Source organism: Sphaerodactylus townsendi, linkage group LG03 (genome assembly GCF_021028975.2).
Source record: "Sphaerodactylus townsendi isolate TG3544 linkage group LG03, MPM_Stown_v2.3, whole genome shotgun sequence".
In the NCBI taxonomy this organism is placed as follows: domain Eukaryota; kingdom Metazoa; phylum Chordata; class Lepidosauria; order Squamata; family Sphaerodactylidae; genus Sphaerodactylus; species Sphaerodactylus townsendi.
Genome location: NC_059427.1, coordinates 12,880,893 through 12,901,401, shown reverse-complemented (window position 1 = coordinate 12,901,401; position 20,509 = coordinate 12,880,893). Strand labels below are relative to the sequence as shown.

The window sequence follows — 20,509 nt, the reverse complement described above, 5'->3', positions numbered from 1 at the left end:
AGATGTCCAAACTTTCAAAATGATGCAAATTAATTAGCAAATTTTCAAGTTCCCCAGAAAACTTCAGGATAAGAAAGCAAAAAATATTGAAAAAATGGGAAAGAGAAGGTGGGAAAAGATGCGGGGAACTCATTTCAATCATTTTTAATGTGAATAGCTTTTATATTCTCCCCATCCACCCCCCAAAATAAACCCGACCAAACCTTCCCTTGGATTAAAAAACCAGACTTTTCCCACTTGGCATAGTTCAACCCAACTTTCCTGCACTCCACAAAAACATAGTTAAAACGAGGGATGGAGCTTTTCCAGCACACAAATCCACAACGTGGCTTTGTCCTGCCACAAATAATGGGGCCAGTTATTCAGTACTGTCTGACCTGACCAGATCTGACATCTCAGGCAGATCAAAGGTGTTCCCAGCACCTGTAACCCAAGATGCTTTTAGCTGCAGATGCCTGGGCCCTTGGGCATCCAAAGCAGGTACTCAGCCACAGATTCATCCCCTTCCCACCACCTTATTTTTTTGTTTGACATCTAGCCCAATTAAAAGATATTGGTGACACAGAATGGACAGTACCATTCCAGAGTTATCAATGGGGCACATAATTTTTTTAATGCTTTCCCACCTAAAAAAGTCCCCCTAAAAAGCAAGATATGGCAACAGGAATTATAGCTCAGCAGGGAAAGAACTTCTCCTTGGCATGCCGCCAGTTCCCAGACTCAAACCCAGGCATTTCCAGTTACAGTGATCAGGCAGCGGATGTTAGGAAAGGTCTTTTTCTGCCTCAGTTCCTTAAAAGTCACAGAAGAAGATACAGAGGTAGATGAATCAGTTGTCTGATGTGATATTAAGGCACCTGTATATATTCATGTCAGTAGGGAAAGGTCTGTAGGTCAGTGGTAGAGCACCTGTTTTGCATGCAGATGGTCCCAGTTCAATCTCCAGTTAAAGGTGTTGTCCTCAGACTTCTCTCACCTGAGATTATGGAGAAGCACAGCTACTCAGAATAGACAATACAGGCTTAGATGGACCAATAGGCTGGCTTGGTAAAGGCCAACTTCTAGTTCAGGCTTTCATCTGCTGGGCTGTTTTTTCTGTTTATAGAGAGATGCCAAATAAGGGAGTTTTCTAAAACAGCATCTACTCGGGGGGGAGGGCGAACAGTCAACCAAGTGGGGAACAAGACAGAGATTGATAAAATTATGCCCGACTTAGAGGAAGTGGCAAATATTTTTTTCGCTCCTTTGCTCATAATACTAGAACTTGGGATCACCCAATATTTTTAGGGAAAAAAAGAAAATGCTTTCCCATGTCATTAACTTGTTGTACCCACTGCCAAAATATGTAGTGGTAATTTCTAGCTTAAATGATTTTAAACAGGATTGAGTTCCTTAATCTCGGACAGATCCATTAAAAGCTAAATGATACCACCATGTTTAGAGGCAGTGTACTCATAATATCAGCTACTAGGGCAGTGGTGGTGAACCTATGGCACTCCAGATGTTCATGGACTACAACTCCCATCAGCCCCTGCCAGTACAGCCAATTGGCTATCCTGGCAGGGGCTGATGGGAATTGTAGTCCATGAACATCTGGAGTGCCATAGGTTCGCCACCACGGTACTAGGGGGATGATAACAGAAGAAGGCTTTGACCTCTATGCCTCTTCAAGGTAGGCATGTGGTGGCTGCCGTGGAAACAGGATGCTGGCCTAAATGGAGTCTTGGTCTGACCCAGCAAGGCTTCTGTGGTATTTTTAAATACCACCTTTTTCCTTGCATGTGTAGATTACTAAGGCTGCAATTTATCACAAATGCTGAGCATTTTATGTGCCTTCATTCTTGCAAGTTTCATTTCATGTGGAAAAAGAGACTTGAGTCCTGAGTAAAACTCTTCTCATGGAATGAGCTCTTCCACAGTGTCTCCGGAGTGGGCAGTAACCAGGGTGGAATTTTGATTAAATCTCCTGCAATTATCAGAGGGTTTTGGCAGGTTTGGTCGCACGTGGACCCTCTCGTGTTTAAGAAGGCCGGAACTCTGCTTGAACCTTTTCCCACAGTGTGCACATTTATACGGTTTCAGTCCTGTGTGGTTTCTCTTATGCCTCGTCAGGCTAGATTTGTTACTGAAGGTATTGCCACAGTCTGAACATCGGTATGGCTTTTCGCCAGTATGGATCCTCTCATGCTTCACCAGGTTGGAACTTTGGGAAAAGCTCTTCCCACAGATGGAGCAGCTATATGGCGTCTCTCCTGTGTGGGTTCTCCCATGGACAAGGAGGCTGGAGCTCTGCTTGAAGCTCTTACCACAGTCTGAACATTTATAAGGTTTCAATCCGGTGTGGTTCCTTTCATGCCTGATCAGGCTCGAACTCTGGCTGAACTTTTTCCCACAGATTACACAGCCAAAGGGTTTCTCTCCAGTGTGTTTCCTCTTGTGCCTGGTCAGACTGGATTTGTTACTGAAGCTGTTTCCACACTCAGAGCAAGCATACGGTTTTTCTCCTGTATGGGTTCTCTCATGTGTGAGGAGGGCCGATCGTTTCTTAAAGCATTTCCCACAGTTGGGGCACTTGTACCGCTTCTCTACTGCATTTTGTCTCTCACAGTTAATAAGGTTGGATTTGTCACCAAAGCTTTTGCCATAGATTGTGTAGTAATGTGGTTTTTCTCCGGGGTAGATAATTTCACAATCGTTGTCTTCTGAAACGCAGAACAACATTGGTTACATGCCATGAGGGTCAATACAAGATTCAATGACATTGAACAACATTAAGAACATAAGAACATATGAATGCTGCAACAACATTAAGAACATAAGAACAAGCCAGCTGGATCAGACCAGAGTCCATCCAGTCCAGCTCTCTGCTACTCGCAGTGGCCCACCAGGTGCCTTTGGGAGCTCACATGCAGGCGGTGAAAGCAATGGCCTTCTGCGGCTGTTGCTCCCGAGCACCTGGACTGTTAAGGCATTTGCAATCTCAGATCAAAGAGGATCAAGATTGGTAGCCATAAACTGACTTCTCCTCCATAAATCTATCCAAGCCCCTTTTAAAGCTATCCAGGTTAGTGGCCATCACCACCTCCTGTGGCAGCATATTCCAAACACCAATCACACATTGCGTGAAGAAGTGTTTCCTTTGATTAGTCCTAATTCTTCCCCCCAGCATTTTCAATGTATGCCCCCTGGTTCTAGTATTGTGAGAAAGAGAGAAAAATTTCTCTCTGTCAACATTTTCTATCCCATGCATAATTTTACAGACTTCAATCATATCCCCCCTCAGACGTCTCCTCTCCAAACTAAAGAGTCCCAAACGCTGCAGCCTCTCCTCATAAGGAAGGTGCTACAATCCTTCAATCATCCTTGTTGCCCTTCTCTGCACTTTTTGCGGTCAAACAGCAATCAACCACAGCAAGGGGCTGTCAAGATATGTGAGAAGCAGAGGTGACTTGCCACTGTATTCCTCTGCAGAGCCTTTCTTGGTGGTCTCCCACCAAGTACCAACCCTGCTAAGCTTCTGAGATCAGACAAGATTGGGCTATACCAGTGGTGGCGAACCCTATGGCACGGGTGCCAGAGGTGGCACTCAGAGCCCTCTCTGTGGGCACGCGCGCACAGAGTTCATCATGGGGGGGGGGGCAGAAAATCACCCCCCACACACATACATCTAGGCTGGCCTGGGCACGATCATTTACCTGGGAGTAAGCTCAGTTGCTGGCAATGGGGCTTGCTTCTGAGTAAACCCTCCTAGGGTCATGATTCACCCATTCGAAGCATTGCACGGTTGCTTCACCCAGCTTACTCCTGAGTAACGTACACCTTGGAGCCAACCGTTTTTTCTAAACTAAAACCTCAGTATTCAGGTTAAATTGCCGTGTTGGCACTTTGCAATAAATAAGTGGGTTTTGGGTTGCAATTTGGGCACTTGATCTTGAAAAGGTTCGCCATCACTGGGCTATACAATACTGCCTCCCCTCCCGTTGTTTCTGTTACTCTATATCAAACTTTAATCACTTTTCTGAAATCCCAGTTTGGGATGGCTCTATACCTTGGCTTTTCTGCCCACAAAGCAAAACGGTTCAATAGTACAATGTACAATACCATATGGCTCCTCCCTACATGTGGCAATAGGGTGTGTTCCGCTGTGCCATTCAATGCACACGTATATGGGTAAAGATGGTAAGGTTTCCAACTGCAAAAACAACAAGCCTTTTCAGGTACCCCTACTTCTTAATGTTTTTATTTTACAAAGTTTCTACTCCTCCTTCTAAGGAGCTCTGGGTTGTTCCCTCTTTACATGCTCTTCCCTCTTTAGTTTACCTTGAAAGGTAAGCTACCCTGGAAGTAAGCGACTGGCTCAAAACCATCCTACAATCTTCACATCTGAGTGAGAATTTAGCCTGTATATCCAGTCTTAGGCTGATATTCTAACCAGTACGCCACACTGCTTTTAAAAACAGTAAAACAATCTGCAGAAATGAGCAGATAATGCTTTTCACCTGGGGTTTCTTTTTTACTTCAAACTGCTCTTTTAAGCTTGTGTAAAAATTGATTTTAAAACAATTAAACTATGGCTACCAATCTTGATCCTCCTTGATCTGAGATTGCAAATGCCTTAGCAGACCAGGTGCTTGGGAGCAGCAGCAGCAGGTGGCCATTCAGTGACGTAGGTATAGATTTTTTAATGAGATGGGTTCAGTGACTGAGGGCTTTCTGGTTGTTCCGTCCAATGCATTGTTTCAAGCAAGCCAGACATGTAATGGGAGGGGTTGGAACCCAAGAACCCCGCTTACCTATCTCCCTGCAGCCACTGCTTTCACCTCCTGCATGTGAGCTCCCAAAGGCACCTGGTGGGCCACTGCAAGTAGCAGACTGCTGGACTAGATGGACTCTGGTCTGATCCAGCAGGCTCTTTCCTATGTTCTTAATTACTGTCACAGGAGGTTAAACGTGCCCTCAAGTCACAATCAACTTACGGCAACCCTAAGTTTTGGAACTTTTAGTAATTTTCAGAAGCCACCCTGATGAACAAGTTTGGTAGAAAGATGAAGGATATTAAAATGAATACAATAAAGAAAAAGAACTTGACAGGGAAACTGGATGACAGAGCAAGCTACAAATGTATTAAATAAAAATAAAATCCCTTCTGACTTTGCAACAGCGACTGACACCTGTGCGTAACCCCCCTCCAGGCCTTACCCAACGAGATGACGTTGGCATGGTTTTGCTGCATGATGTTCCGGTATAAAGTTTTTATGATTTCAATCCAGCGAAGCTTCCTTACTTCTGTGCGTGGTAGAAAGACATCATCCATGTAGGGAAGAGAGAATTTTTTTAAAAAAAGTTTGAGCCAATGCTGAGAGATACATGGTTTTCTTATTTCCCCATATCAGTTTCAATACAGATATCCAGTAAGTTTTTTTTTCCAGGTTCCATTAGGCATGTCAAGCTGGCCAAAAGCTGAACCTTTTTATTTATTTCATTTCAGACATTTCTACTGGTCCCACCTTAACAGGGCTAACAGATCACAATAAAACCCTACTGTCAAATCCTCATAAAATCAAAAATCAGTCTAAAAATTCACTAAGAGTAATTCTGCACAGCAGATTTATAATGGGTTTGCCTTTGAGAAAAGGAGTTAATTTATAACGACCGCAACTCGTTATAAATATGCTGTGCGGAATCCATTTAAGATAGAAGTGCCATCATCTAAACAGAAATACCATAGCAACAACTCTGTTTGGGGCAACTCAAACAGAGTTGCAAACAGTTGAGTTGGGGACTCGCATTGTTCTCCCCCAATCATAATTTTATCCTCACAACAACCCTGTGAGGTAGATTAGGCTGAGGGTGGATAACTGGCCCAGGTCACCCAGCAAGCCTCCATAACAAAGTATGGATTTGAAACTGAGTCACCCAGAACACAACACTGCTAATAATAAAAACAATAATAACAATCACTTCCAACGTTCCAATTATTTCACATCCTTTGCAACAACCTTGCAAAATAGGCTACTAAACTTGTTAGAGTCCCATTTTTTTGCAAGCAAAGGGCCAAGTAGCCTGCCACAGACCACCAAATCACCCTCGAGATCCGATGGGGGAGCCTCGCAGGTCGCAGCTCAGACAGTACCTCGCCCCGGAACAAATAATTTTGGAGCTGCTGCCTCCCCTCCAAGATGCTTCTCTCACCCAATTAGAGGTCCGGGCGTGACTTTTCCGTCCAGACGATCCCTGGGTCGACGCGCGTCTCCTTCTCCACTTGCTTGCCCCGGCGGCTCGCACGGATTCTTTCCTCGCGATCTCCACCCCTTCTGCAAAACGTGACAACGACAGATTCTCACCTACTCCGTGTTAATCTTTCCGGACAGGATTCTCAGGATCTGCAATCGAACATATTCCGAAGGAACACGCGTGTGGACGGGGGCGGGGGAGAAAAATCCAGCGTTTTAGTTGATTTACCAGCCTGGTCGTGAACAGAGAGGAGGAGTTAAAAGAGCATTGAAGCTGCTCTGATCCAAACTAAGCGATCTGAACGATGCGCGCTGCACGAGCCGCTGGCTGATGGAGGAGATCTTGGTCAGGGCTTGCAAAAGCCTCGCAGACTTTCTCCTCCTCCTTCTTGTTGTTTTTTTTGCCCCTTAAGGCGGCCTTTCCTTTGTTTTCCGCTTCCCACCATGTGACTGAAGCACAAGCCAGAGTCCTGGCAAGCCAAGCCCTCCTAAGCTGCTGCTGGAGCACATGGATGGATTTGGCCAAGAGAGATTCTTCTTTGGCACTGGGGGAAGGAGCGGGCCGGGAAGAGACGATGCTCAAATGGGAAGCTGTGGATAAAAGCTGTGGATAAAAGGCTGGAAGCTGTGGATAAAAGGCTGAAAAAATCCCTCCTTTGCAGAAGAAAAAAAGGCTTTAAACAAGGGATGGAGGCTTTCAGTGGGGCTATGCATGTTCGTGCAGAAGAAAATTGCAGTGAGTTCAGTAGGGCTCTTTCAAGTCTGCCCGTTTTAAGAGATAAAAGGTTTAGCAACTTTGAGCCTGGCCTTGTCTCTTTTGACTGACTTGCAAGATCTTCAGGGCAGACTCTGGGCACTGACTTGATAGTATGGAGTATGGACAGTCCAGTATGCCTTTATTGAACTGTGTCAGCCACCATAGTTGCAGAAAGGCGCATCTAAAGATGCTGGCTACTGCAGACACATTCATGCCCCCCCCCCCCCACACACACACACATATATCTTCCCACAGTTTAACAGAACAACAGAATAAGGAAGTGAGAACAGCCTTGTTATGGATCCCGAGTATCTCAAGGACATTGAGATAGTCTTTGCTCCTGGGCCCAAAGGGGGGTTCTGTCAACATCAGCCTAGGAGTGTCAGCTAAACTGGTCCAACACAGAACCTGATGGCAGCCAAGGTGCCTCCAGTTTGCTCGCCGTATCTGCTTTGGTGAGAATCTATAGCTCACAATTCAGCATTTGGAAGAGCCTCTCCTATTGGCAGGCAATGAAGGCCTCTTTCTTCCTGGCCAGGTGGCTTAAAAGATGGGAGAAAGGGTCTCTTAAAAAGAATGATACTATAGCACCTGCTTCTATGAGCAAGCACTGTGGAAATAGCAATTCCTCTAAGCAAAATATACTTTTGTCTTATTAGCCTCAAACTATACTATTCATTTTATCTAATTCAGAGGTTACAATTTAAAACTAAACACTAATATATGTATATATGTCATTGTTGGCCTTTTAAAAGCACTATAAAAAGGTATTAACAATTTCCTGAAATGCTGCCGCGCCTTTAGTCATCATGGCTAGTAGCCATGGATAGACCTGCCCTCTAGGAATCTGTCTTAAATTTTTTTATATAGGTGCCTATACCTGTGGCCATCAATACAGAATCAGGCAGCAAATTTTGCATTTTGATTACTTGTTTAAACATTTTCATTTATCCTACTGTCCATCAGCTTTCTTGTATGCCCAAGTTCCCTACCCTGTGCATAATATTGTTAATATTCTGTAACTTCTCCCCTCAGTGGTCTCTTTTCTAAAGTGAAAATTTTCATAAGAACATAAGAACAAGCCAGCTGGATCAGACCAGAGTCCATCTAGTCCAGCACTCTGCTACTCGCAGCGGCCCACCAGGTGCCTTTGGGAGCTCACATGCAGGAGATGAAAGCAATGGCCTTCTGCAGCTGCTTCTCCTGAGCACTTGGTCTGCTAAGGCATTTGCAATCTCAGATCAAGGAGGATCAAGATTGGTAGCCATAGATCGACTTCTCCTCCATAAATCTGCCCAAGCCCTTTTTAAAGCTATCCAGGTTAGTGGCCATCACCACCTCCTGTGGCAGCATATGCCAAACACCAATCACACGTTGCGTGAAAAAATGTTTCCTTTTATTAGTCCTAATTCTTCCCCCCAGCATTTTCAATGAATGCCCCCTGGTTCTAGTATTGTGAGAAAGAGAGAAAAATTTCTCTCTGTCAACATTTTCTACCCCATGCGTAATTTTCCTTAATCATCCTTAATAATCTGTTCCTTAATCGTCTTTGTTGTCCTCTTCTGTACTTTTTCCAGCTCTGAAACATCCTTTTTGAGACAGGGTGACCAGAGGTGGCACACAGTATTCCAAATGAGGCTGCACCATTGACGTATACAAGTCTATTATCACATTAACTGTTTTATTTTCAATCCTTTTCCTAATAATCCCAGGACAGAGTTTGACCTTTTCAGCACCGTGAATTAAGAAATCATTCCTATTTACTGATAGTACATATTTATGATGACTGAGGCTGAGATTAAGCTTGGGAGAGCCACTCTTATCCCACCTCGGTCTCGGGTTCTTTTCCCTCCTAATGACTCCAGACCAGCTGATTTCTCAAGGATTTATTGTAAAAGTTCAAAACAAAGAAATAAAGCATAAATGCAGTTAGAGATTGTTCAGCTGAATAGTCTTATTTGGAAGTTCTTTGTCCCCATTCCGGGAACCCATGGTCCAGAGATCCTTCTCTGACGACGTCTCAAGATGGAATCCAAAATCCTTTGTTTCCCCCCTCTCAGGAAAACTCTGTTCAGGCCACAAGGTAACTTAGGCCTTTGAAGTTGCATCCTAGCACCTCTGCATAGTTTCCTGTCCTCCCTCCAGGAGATCAAAAGGCAAAGATGCTTTTCACAGTCATATGTGACTTCCCTTTGCTGTAGCGATAGCATCATTCCATGACATCCTTTTTGAGATGAAGTCTGTAAACTCCATGTTCACATACTTCAGCTTCCTAATAATACTGTTTGCATAATATCACATGTTTCTAGCTAATACATAGTTCAGCTAACTATTTTCCATCACACGCTTCCTTTTTGAGAGGGAATATGTAGTCTAATGGCTACATATTTCATCTATCCATATAGAAAAGATTACATGTGTTACTTCCACATCAGTCATCTCTAACTAATACAGAGATCTGCTAACTACAATTCCTGTCATGCATAACATAGTACTCATGATAGCATAACAATACAGAATGAAGAAAATCATGTTAACACAAAACACAATTTCAGACTAATACATACTTTCAGACTAATAAGCAATGCAATACTCAAGGGTATTGAACAACAGTACTCATGTTCACTGTCAACCATAGTCTGATACCTTCTTCTCTTGAGAAAACACAATAGCATCTCTCCCTTTGGAATTTCTCTTCCTGGTTACTGCATGATGCAACATCTGTAACATGTCCCTACCCACACTTTACTTCAATGTGTAAGGCATTACTGCAATAGGCAAATTCCCGCCCGTGTCAAAGTAAAACACATCTTTGAAATCTGAGCAAATTGCATTGAACTGATGCTGCTGCAGCTTCTGCATATCAGACCAACCCACAGCATACTGATAGTCTGCATCCACAGAGAATTTCTCTCCCTCTGCACTTACACATTCTGTTGTGACTGGTTGAATAATTACAGTTGTATCACCTTGTGGAAAATCTACCTTCTCACACATATCACAATTTCTGCAAAATTCCAGCAAATCTTTGTGCATGTCAAGCCAGAAGAAATTTCTTTGCACTTTTGCCAAGGTCTGTTCAATACCCAAATGTCCCAAAATTGGAGCTTTATGAGCTGTACTCCACACCTCCTCTCTGAATTTCTTTGGGATCACCAGCTGTTTGATTACCTCATTTTCACCCATAGGTTCCTTTTCTAGGATTTCCCTGTAGAGTAGGCCTGCCTCCCAAAAGAATCTCAGAGTTACTCATGGTAAGCTGTGCCTCCGTCCTACAACCAGCCAAAAACGGACATTCACGTTGCTGTATCTTAAACTCCTCAGAAATTAATGACTCTAATGACTCCAGACCAGGTGATTTCTCAAGGATTTATTGTAAAAGTTCAAAATAAAGAAATAAAACATAAATGCAGTCAGAGATTGTTCAGCTGAATAGTCTTATTTGGAAGTTCTTTGTCCCCATTCCGGGAACCCATGGTCCAGAGATCCTTCTCTGACGGCGTCTCAAGATGGAATCCAAAATCCTTTGTTTCCCCCCTCTCAGGAAAACTCTGTTCAGGCCACGAGGTAACTTAGGCCTTGAAGTTGCATCCTTGCACCTCTGCATAGTTTCCTGTCCTCCCTCCAGCAGATCAAAAGGCAAAGATGCTTTTCACAGTCACATGTGACTTCCCTTTGCTGTAGTGATAGTATCATTCCATGACAATATTATAAAATTTGACATTGCATAATCAACATAAAATACTCTTAACAAAAATACATAAACATAAAATTCATATCAAAAAGTCCATTTCACTGTTGTATTTTCAACATAAAGGTACTCAAGTAGATATCCATAAGCACAAAGACCATGTCACAAAGTCCAAATCCCAACCAGTTAAATTCCTGTTTCATTGAGCCTTTCTCAATGGCTGGTGTATCACAAAGATGATGATGATCTCCTAGTAAATATCAATATAAAAAAAATCTCCCTCAACATGTGAAGAAATCACCACAAATTTTCATAGACGACATGTCTCTTTCCTAGACAATCTCCTTTGATATTCCTTAGATGAACATTTTCATTTCCACAGTGGACATATTTCTTTAAATCATAAATAATTCACTAAAACTATACAGTTTTATGTAATTTTATATGATTCCCTTAAACTAAACCTAAACATGAAAAACACGCACAAATATATATTTACCTCATGGTGCTATGATAAGACGTGGTGGTATTCATGGCTTGCTTGCACACAAGCCTGACAAGTTCTCAACACATTTAAACAGATACCAAAGTACTATACAACTGTCTCCAATCAACATGATTCTAACAAGATTTCTACAAACAAAGAAAAGTCAATGCGCATTCCAACCAAAATTTACACAAAGAGAAAAACGAATTAAAGAATTTAAACCATGGAGTTTGAGTTTAGCTTGAAGATGTAAAAAGCCTCTTTTTGAAAAAGCCCACAGTGCAGTATCAACCCTATATGAATCCTTTTGTGAGAAATAAGGCTCTGGCCATAACAGAATTCTTTCCCACTCTTCAAGAATGGTTTCTCCTCAGTGTAAATGCTCTGGTGAACATTAAGGATTTTGTTACTTTTGAAGCTCCTTCCACACTACAAACATTTGCTATGATGGCTACACAGTGTGAATATTTTGATGAAAAAGTAAGGTTCATACGGTAATGAAAGTCTTTTCACACTCCAGACATTTATATCATTTCTTCCCTGTGTGAATCCTCTGGTGACGTATGAAGTACTTCTTCTGCATGTAAGACTTCCCACACTCCAAGCATTTATATTTCTCCCTAGTGTGAATTTTTTGGTGAAGGTTAAGGGTTGTGCTCCTGCTAAAGCACTTTCCACACTCCAAGCATTTATGTGGTTTCTTCCCAGTGTGAATCCTGAAGTGAGAAGAAAAGTTTGAGCTGCACCTGAAGCTCTTCCCACACTCCAAGCATTTATATGGTTTCTCCCCAGTGTGAACCCTCTGGTGACTTGCAAGGTCTTTCTTCCAACGGAAGCTCTTCCCACACTCCAAGCATTTATATGGTTTCTCCCCAGTGTGAATCTTTTGGTGAAAGTTAAGCCTTGTGCTCTGACTAAAACACTTTCCACACTCCAAGCATTTATATGGCTTCTCCCCAGTGTGAATCCTGCAGTGAGTAATAAAGTTTGAACTGCACCTGAAGCTCTTCCCACACTCCAAGCATTTATATGGTTTCTCCCCAGTGTGAACCCTCTGGTGACTTGCAAGTTCGCTCTTCCAACGCAAGCTCTTCCCACACTCCAAGCATTTATATGGTTTCTCCCCAGAGTGAATCCTCTGGTGACCCCAAAAGACTGTCTGTCGACTGAAGCTCTTCCCACACTCCAAGCATTTATATGGTTTCTCCCCAGAGTGAACCCTCTGGTGACTTGCAAGGTCTTTCTTCTGATGGAAGCTCTTCCCACACTCCAAGCATTTATATGGTTTCTCCCCAGAGTGAATCCTCTGGTGACCTTTAAAGTCTGTCTGTCGACTGAAGCTCTTCCCACACTCCAAGCATTTATATGGTTTCTCCCCAGTGTGAACCCACTGGTGAATTGCAAGGTCACTCTTCTCACGAAAGTTCTTCCCACACTCCAAGCATTTATATGGTTTCTCCCAAGTGTGAATCTTTTGGTGACGAATAAAGCTTGAGTTCTGACCAAAGCACTTTCCACACTCCAGGCATTTATATGGTTTCTCCCCAGTGTGAACCCTCTGGTGACTTGCAAAGTCTTTCTTCTGACGGAAGCTCTTCCCACACTCCAAGCATTTATATAGTTTCTCCCCAGAGTGAATCCTCTGGTGACATGTGAGTTCTGTTTTCCGAGTGAAGCTTTTGCCGCATGCCAAGCATTTATATGGTTTCTCCACAATGTGAACCCTTCGGTGAACAGCAAGGCTTTTGAGACACCTAAAGCTTTTTGTACATTGCGAGCATTGATATGATTTCTTTCCAATGTGAATTCTAGGACGGTTCTGAGAATTAGAATTGCAACCAGATATTTTCCCACCTACAGGGTGCTTTTTCCTTCTACTTTTCTCATGTTGTTTCTCTTCAAAGAGCGTTTTCTGGAGGTCCCCACCTCGAAAGGGAAATGATTTCTTCTGCTGCTTCTGGTTTCCTCCTCTCTTTGGTCTGCCTCGATTCCCAGCTTTTCCTTGCATGTCTACATCCTTGTCTCTTCCCGCATTGACTTCACTTTGCTTCCCCTCATCTCCTTCTAGAATACAGACAGAAATCCAATAAAAGCATAGGGAAGAAATACCATATAGCAAAAAGAGTCACAAGTGCACTATTCGTACATAGGCCCTTTCCACACGTGCGCGGAAACGAACCTCCACTGGCATGAATTGTGCTGGTGGAGGCTCAGAGGCCGTTCGCACACTAGCATGCGATGCGGCGGCCCCGACTTCCCCCCCAACCCGTGCGGAGCCGCCTCTCGGTCAGTCCCCTCCACTGACCTCGTCTTCCAGCATCACTCTGGAGGGCTGCGGGGACCTGCCCACGCTGCCCTCCAACCTCCAGGGGTCGGAGGGAAGCATGGGCGGGTCTCTGCAGCCCTCCAGAGCGACGCTGGAAGATGAGGTCAGTGGAGGTGACGGGAAAAGTGGCGTCTTCCCAGTGGTGCCATTTGCACCGCAAATGCCGCTCCCGGGCGGCCAGGACAGCGCTGCTGCCATGCAGTAGTGCCTCCTGTGTGAACAGCAGCGCAGGAAGGATGGCGGTCTTTGCCGTCCCTGGGTCGCTGTATTTCGCCCGTGCGGAAAGGACCATAGATAGGTCTGAAGAAGCCTCTGCATCCTCCATTTATCAGCCAAGACATTTTGTAAGGAGATAGGCAGAGGAGCAGAGCTGGGCTGGAGACAGGACTGAGGCCTGTTGTTGCATTTCTGTTCCCAGAAGGAAAGCAACAAGTTATAGCAAGATTCTGCTTATATTCTTTACATACTACAGACCATGAACATTTTCTTTTAGCAATCAGAAATGTTCCCTGTGTAGGAAAATCTCCAAAGCTGGTGTTCAGGTTGAATTCATTTACAATTGCAGTTGTATGGCCCCTGATGGTTTAGATACAAACCAGGTCACATATGAATGCAGCTGCAAATATATTACACCCGGACGCTTGCAAATGTGCCTCATCCACCATGTTGTTGTGGGAGAAGGCATTCCTTTAAGTATTTAGGGCCCAAGTTGTTAAAAGCTTTACAAGTCGTAGATAACACCATAGTTCTTATGGTATACATCATACATTGCATAAGTTATTTTATTATTTTTGTCAGACTATTATGATGAGCATTATTTCATGTTTAATGTTATGTCATTCGCCATTGGCAATAGCAGGTATTATAATTGTGTCTACTGTGTATCAGAGTATTGTTTGTAATATATGTTCAATTTCTTTTTTTCTTAGTCTTCCAATATAATTGTAATACTTGTTTTTCTGTTCTGTGTATATTTACAATGAAAATAAAATTTTAAACAATGTAGAGAGATTCGATAAAAAGACTCCACCATGGCTTTTGACTCATGCCCTTCGATGTGGGGGGATGGTGGATCTAAAAGAAACGTCATGGTCAGGTTGAGAATGCTCCCGGCAGGGCGGTTCCCATCACGAGACGACATGACCCCCACCTCAAGACCCTCAGATGTGGATTCGGCCCAAAGAATGCTGACCAGGCAGACTTGCAAGCAAATACACACTCATCGATCACGTTGCTAGTGCATGACTCGTATCACATAGCCCCTACTGTCTCTCTACTGATAAGCATGTAATAAAAGGTGACCAGGGACGGCTATCGGCCGCTGGCCCTCTCCAACGGAAACCAAGAATCTGTGTCTGCGTCTTCCTTCACTTCTTATGGAAAACTCTCTAGTTTGATCTCTCCCACTTATGTCTTTTTTCAGACAAAGATAGAAAGATAACTTGTTCTAACAAGAAGTGGAAACTAACGAAATTTAAGGTGCTGGTTTTTACCTTGAAAGCCCTAAACAGTCTGGACCTTCATAATCATGGGATTGCCTCCCCCCTGTATGTCCCCTCAAGAACACTTTGTTCTTCTCCTTATGGCCTGCTGGTTTAGACTGATTTGAAAAGGGCAAGATTTTTTTCACTATTGGCCCCTCCCCTGTGGAGCTCTCTCCCAGATGACGATCGGTCTCTTCAAGATCTATTTAGTTTCTGTAGGATCTGCCAGATGGAGTTGTTCCACGAGGTGTTACACTGAGGATGGTTGAGGCCAGTTTTTTTTATCCTATTAGAAGTGCCACCTGTTTTGACAGTCGCTTGGGAGGTTGGATGTCGAGTGCACACGATTATACATTTTTTTCCTGATAAATTTATGGAGTACCTTTTAAGATTTTGTATGTTTTATCTCCATTGTTTATGGAATGTTGTGAGCTGCCCCTGAACCTTGTGACCCAGGGGAGGGGTGTGACATAAATTGAAAATAAAGAAAATATATTCTGGGCTGATCAAAATAAAACCACAATTCTGAGATTGTGAAGGTTTCCTTCCCTCCACATTTAAGGAAGTACCTGTGGAAGTCTTTGCTTGGGCGGAGTCCTGGACAAATGTCTCACCAACTTCCTCCAGCCAAGAGATGAGGTCAGGCTTGCAGGACCAACGTCCTTCTGGGAGGAGCAGCAATAAAAACAATTTTATTTTTGAGACTTGGTTAAATTACCGTATATACTCGTGTATAAGTAGCCCCTACTGCATATAAGTCGAGGCACCTAGCATATAAGTCGAGGCACCTAATTTTACCACAAAAAACTGGGAAAACTTACTGACTGGTAAATCAGCAGCTACTGGTAAATTTCAAAAATAAAAATAGATACCAATAAAATTACATTAATTGAGACATCAGTAGGTTAAATGTTTTTGAATATTTATTTCAAAGAAAAACAGTAAACTAGCTCTGTAAGTGGAAAAAGGAGTCAACGAAAACAATACGGTCTTATCATGAAAGCAAGCCTGGGAGAGCCACGCTTGTTTCATTAAAACCTGGGTTCTTTTCTCCAATAACTCCAACCAGCCGAGATCTCAACGACTTTTATTGAAAAACAGAAATCAAAGAAATAAAACATGATTGTGGTTAAGGGATTGCTTAGGTTGTTATGTCCCTTTTGGTTCTTTGTCCCCGCTCCGGGAACCCATGGCCCAGAGATGCTTCTCTGACCAGGTCTCAAGATGGAATTCCAAATCCTTTGTTTTCCCCTTCTCAGGAAAACTCTGTTCAGGCCACGAGGTAACTTAGGCCTTTGAAGTTTCATCCTAGCACCTCTGCATAGTTTCCTGTCCTCCCTCCAGGAGATCAAAAGGCAAAGATGCTTTTCACAGTCATATGTGACTTTGCTAGTTTTACAGTACTATTCCATCACAGGTCTCAACAATAACTTTAAAAGTACAAAAACCTTAGCTCAACCAGCAACCAAGCTAAAACACAAGAGTTAAAATTCTTCAAAACTGGATTTTTGGTCAGGGGAGGAATGTTTATGTTAGCAATACCAACATTTAAGAGTATCTCTAGGAGACCCTCCTAATGATACCACCCAGGTTTGGTGAAGTTTGGTTCAGGGGGTCTAAAGTTATGGACCCTCAAAATGTAGCCCCATCTACTATTAGCTCCCATTGGAAACAATGGGGGTTGGAGTACCCACTTTGGAGATCCATAACTTTTGACCCCCTAAACCAAACATCACCAAACATGGCTGGTATCAGCGAGATATTATCCTGATGATACCACCCAGGTTTGATGAAGTTTGGTTTAAGGGGTCAAAAGTTATGGACCCTCAAAATGTAGCCCCATCTACTATTAGCTCCCATTGGAAACAATGGGGGATGGGGGCAACCTCTTTGGGAGTCCATAACTTTGGACCCCTTGAACCAATCTATACCAAACTTGGGTGGTATCATCAGGAGGGTCACCTGATGATATCCTGAGATTTTGGTGCCTCTAGCCTAAAGACTGCACCCCCTGGTGGCTGACAAACCCTAAAATGTTTTTTTAAAATACAGCTGACTCGTGTATAAGTCGAGGGGGGCTTTTTCAGCACAAAAAATGTGCTGAAAAACTCAACATACACGAGCATATACGGTAACATTGTTTCCTTGGCAGATGTAATTCATTCTCCAAGGATCTTTGACAATTGAAATTCTCAGGACCAGCCAGCCAGTAGCTGACCCAGACTTGCTTACCCAGAAAGGCCAGACTTCTGAAATTTTCCAGCATGACTTCACAGTAAAGAGCTCTTTGGCCAGGATCCAGCAGTGCCCACTCCTCCTCTGTGAAATACACGGCCACTTCCTCAAAGGACACAGGGCTCTGAAAGGAGGAGAAAACATTTGCTAGAAATAGCAGATTCCATGTGTGGAACTGTACATACGTGGAAAAAGCGAGCAGAGTTTACACCTTGCTTTGACATCTTGCACCAGCAGAAAGGCTCCTGGGACAAAGACAAGGTGACCCAATCCATTCCTGATTCATCTCCATGGCCTGAGGCTCATGCGGAACAATTCCTTCTCTTCTGCCAAGAGGTGGTGATTGGGATTCAGTCAATGATCTCTTTTGACTGCCTGTGAGTGAGAAAAAAAGCATCATGAAGATTTCTCTTACATTCACAATTCCCATTTCCACTCCAATGTATGTATATTGATTCCTGCGACCCTTTAGGAATATGATGCTCCAAGTTTACTGTTTCTACAGTAAACCTTGTAAATATGTTATGACGACTGAGACTGAGATTAAGTTTGGGAGAGCCACCCTTATCTCACCTCGGTCCTGGGTCCTTTTCCCTCCTAATAACTCCAGGCCAGCTGATTTCTCAAAGATTTATTGTAAAAGTTCAAAACAAAGAAATAAAACATAAATGCGTTTAGAGAAATTGACCAGCTGAATGCTTCTTGTGGATCTCTTGGGACCTCCAGCCAAGAGGTGCTTCTCTTAGCTTATCCCATGAAAGAGTCACCTAGGCTTTGTTCCCTCACTCTCCAAGAAAACTTTTCCCGCTCGCCATGAGGTTTCCAAAACCTTTGAAGTTTCATGCTAGCACCTCTGCATAGTTTCCTGTCCTCCCTCCAGGAGATCAAAAGGCAAAGATGCTTTTCACAGTCATATGTGACTTCCCTTTACTGTAGCGATAGCATCTTCCATGACACGCCCCCTTTTGGGATGAAGTCTGTAAACTCCATGTTCACATACTTCAGCTTCCTAATAATACTGGTTGCATAATATCACATGTTTCTAGCTAATACATAGTTCAACTAACTATTTTCCATCACACGCCGCTGCCACCATATGACGACTGAGACTGAGATTAAGTTTGGGAGAGCCACCCTTATCTCACCTCGGTCCTGGGTCCTTTTCCCTCCTAATAACTCCAGGCCAGCTGATTTCTCAAAGATTTATTGTAAAAGTTCAAAACAAAGAAATAAAACATAAATGCGTTTAGAGAAATTGACCAGCTGAATGCTTCTTGTGGATCTCTTGGGACCTCCAGCCAAGAGGTGCTTCTTTTAGCTTATCCCATGATAGAGTCACCTAGGCTTTGTTCCCTCACTCTCCAAGAAAACTTTTCCCGCTCGCCATGAGGTTTCCAAAACCTTTGAAGTTTCATGCTAGCACCTCTGCATAGTTTCCTGTCCTCCCTCCAGGAGATCAAAAGGCAAAGATGCTTTTCACAGTCATATGTGACTTCCCTTTACTGTAGCGATAGCATCTTCCATGACATATGTCTAGAAGAGATTCTAGTTCATTATCAACCTCACTGCCTGCCTATCAGTCTGAAGGGATCAGGTTACACCCACATCCAATTTACAAATGTTCACTGCCCGGTCTTTTAAAATCAAGTTCTCTGAGAGGATCCTCCTCCTCCCACCCCTCCTGCCCCACCTTCCCCATTTCCCCTTGACAGCAGGATGTCTGGAGGTGGAGAATCCATGCCAGGCCACGTTGAACCTAAAATAACATCTTCTTTGCACTATGGTTGCCAATCACAAAAGGCAAGACAGTCTCAGTTTCAGTGATCGGGATTTAACATCTTTACTGCTCCTTTGTGGAATGCAGCATCTCCAAAATACACCCAGGAGCACTTGAAAGGAAAGTTCTGTCCATCCATTTTTTCCCTCAGGAAACATACCACCACAAGGAAGTATCACTTTATAAAAACTAACAAACCCTGCAATGTGCTAACTTTTGTGCATGTCATCATGACACCCTGGGGTGTTGTTCAAAGTTGCACCAGCTTCACAAAGAGGAAACTAAAGGCACCAGTGTACATCTTGTCCAATGATCCTGTGCCTGGAAGAACTTCCCAAGAGACCTTTCACGCACTCACTACCATTGAGAAGGAAGGAAGTGAGCCTGGGACCATCTGTGTGGAAAACTGTGCTTTGCCACTGGAGTTAAAATCCTACTCTTGGACCGGTGCAATCGTGGCTGCTATGCTTAGTTTCTTTTCTTCTCTTTATTTCTAAAGGGATGGTGTAGGCAGGATGCAAAGGTGGACAAGAGCTCCTCTATCTTCAATAACATGTTGAGGGGATTTCTGCAGGGGCTTCCTTCCTCTGTAGGGTCTCAGGAAGGAATGATCTTTCAGCTTCTGGTACTTGTATATCTCCTTTAGATTTGGAGAGGGCGCTTTTGGCAACTGATTCTGAGAGATTCTGGGCACTGCCAGCGCCAAGTGGCATTCTGACCATTGAATTTCTAGGTCTCTGCCCACGCTAAAATTCATGCTGGCTAAAAGCAGTTTCAAAGGGTCAGAAAAGGGTTGCTTACAGCGCCAATTAAACAAGAAAGCCAAGGTGATGTAGTGACTCAGAGTGGAAGACTCTAATCTGGAGAAACTGTTTTGATTTTCCGCTTCTCTGTAGAGAATCCACTCAAATGGCGGACACTATGTTCAGATGAGGGAGATTCTCTGTTGCAGGGGTGGGGGGTGGGGAATCTCTAACTACCCGACATTCAAAAGTCCCAAACACAGGTGGGGGAGAGAGATACTTTTTCTTTCCCTTTCTGGCCTGCATAGCCACAAAGGTCACCTAAAGTCCTCAGCAGCTATACATGCATCCTAGGAAGAAAAGAAAAAAAGCCCCCCTGTGCAAAGGAGCTGCAGGGTTTGCTGCCTCTTCCTGAATGTGTAAAGGGGAAGAGGGGGAAATGGACTCATTCATAACAAGTCACGCTCCTTATGAATGAGCTGTGTGGAAAGGCCCTCAGTGGGATGACAGGCAACAAACAGGAGGTCTTTCTACTTCAGTGGGAATGGGGAACGGATATAGAAGATGTAGAGTTTGCATTTATTCCCTGCCTTTCTCTCCTGCACGGAGTCTCCAAGCAGCTTACAAACTGAAACTCCTTCCCTTCGGCTCTCCTCAACATGTGAGGTAGGTGGGGCTGAGAGAGTTCTGAGAGAACTGTGACTAGCTCAAGATCACCCAGCAGACCACATGTGTAGGAGCAGGAAATCTAGTTACCAGATAAGAGTCTGTTGCTC

At 43.6% G+C, this 20,509-nt stretch overlaps 1 protein-coding gene across 1 annotated transcript in view; it reads right to left on the bottom strand.

Moving 5' to 3' along the window:
* Positions 1-20,509, bottom strand: part of LOC125428891 (zinc finger protein 420-like) — a 70,900-nt gene that overhangs the window by 16,911 nt on the left and 33,480 nt on the right. The window contains 2 exon segments of the mRNA XM_048489598.1: positions 2,048-2,585; positions 11,766-13,232. Coding sequence (XP_048345555.1) covers positions 2,048-2,585; positions 11,766-13,232 — 2,005 coding nt within the window.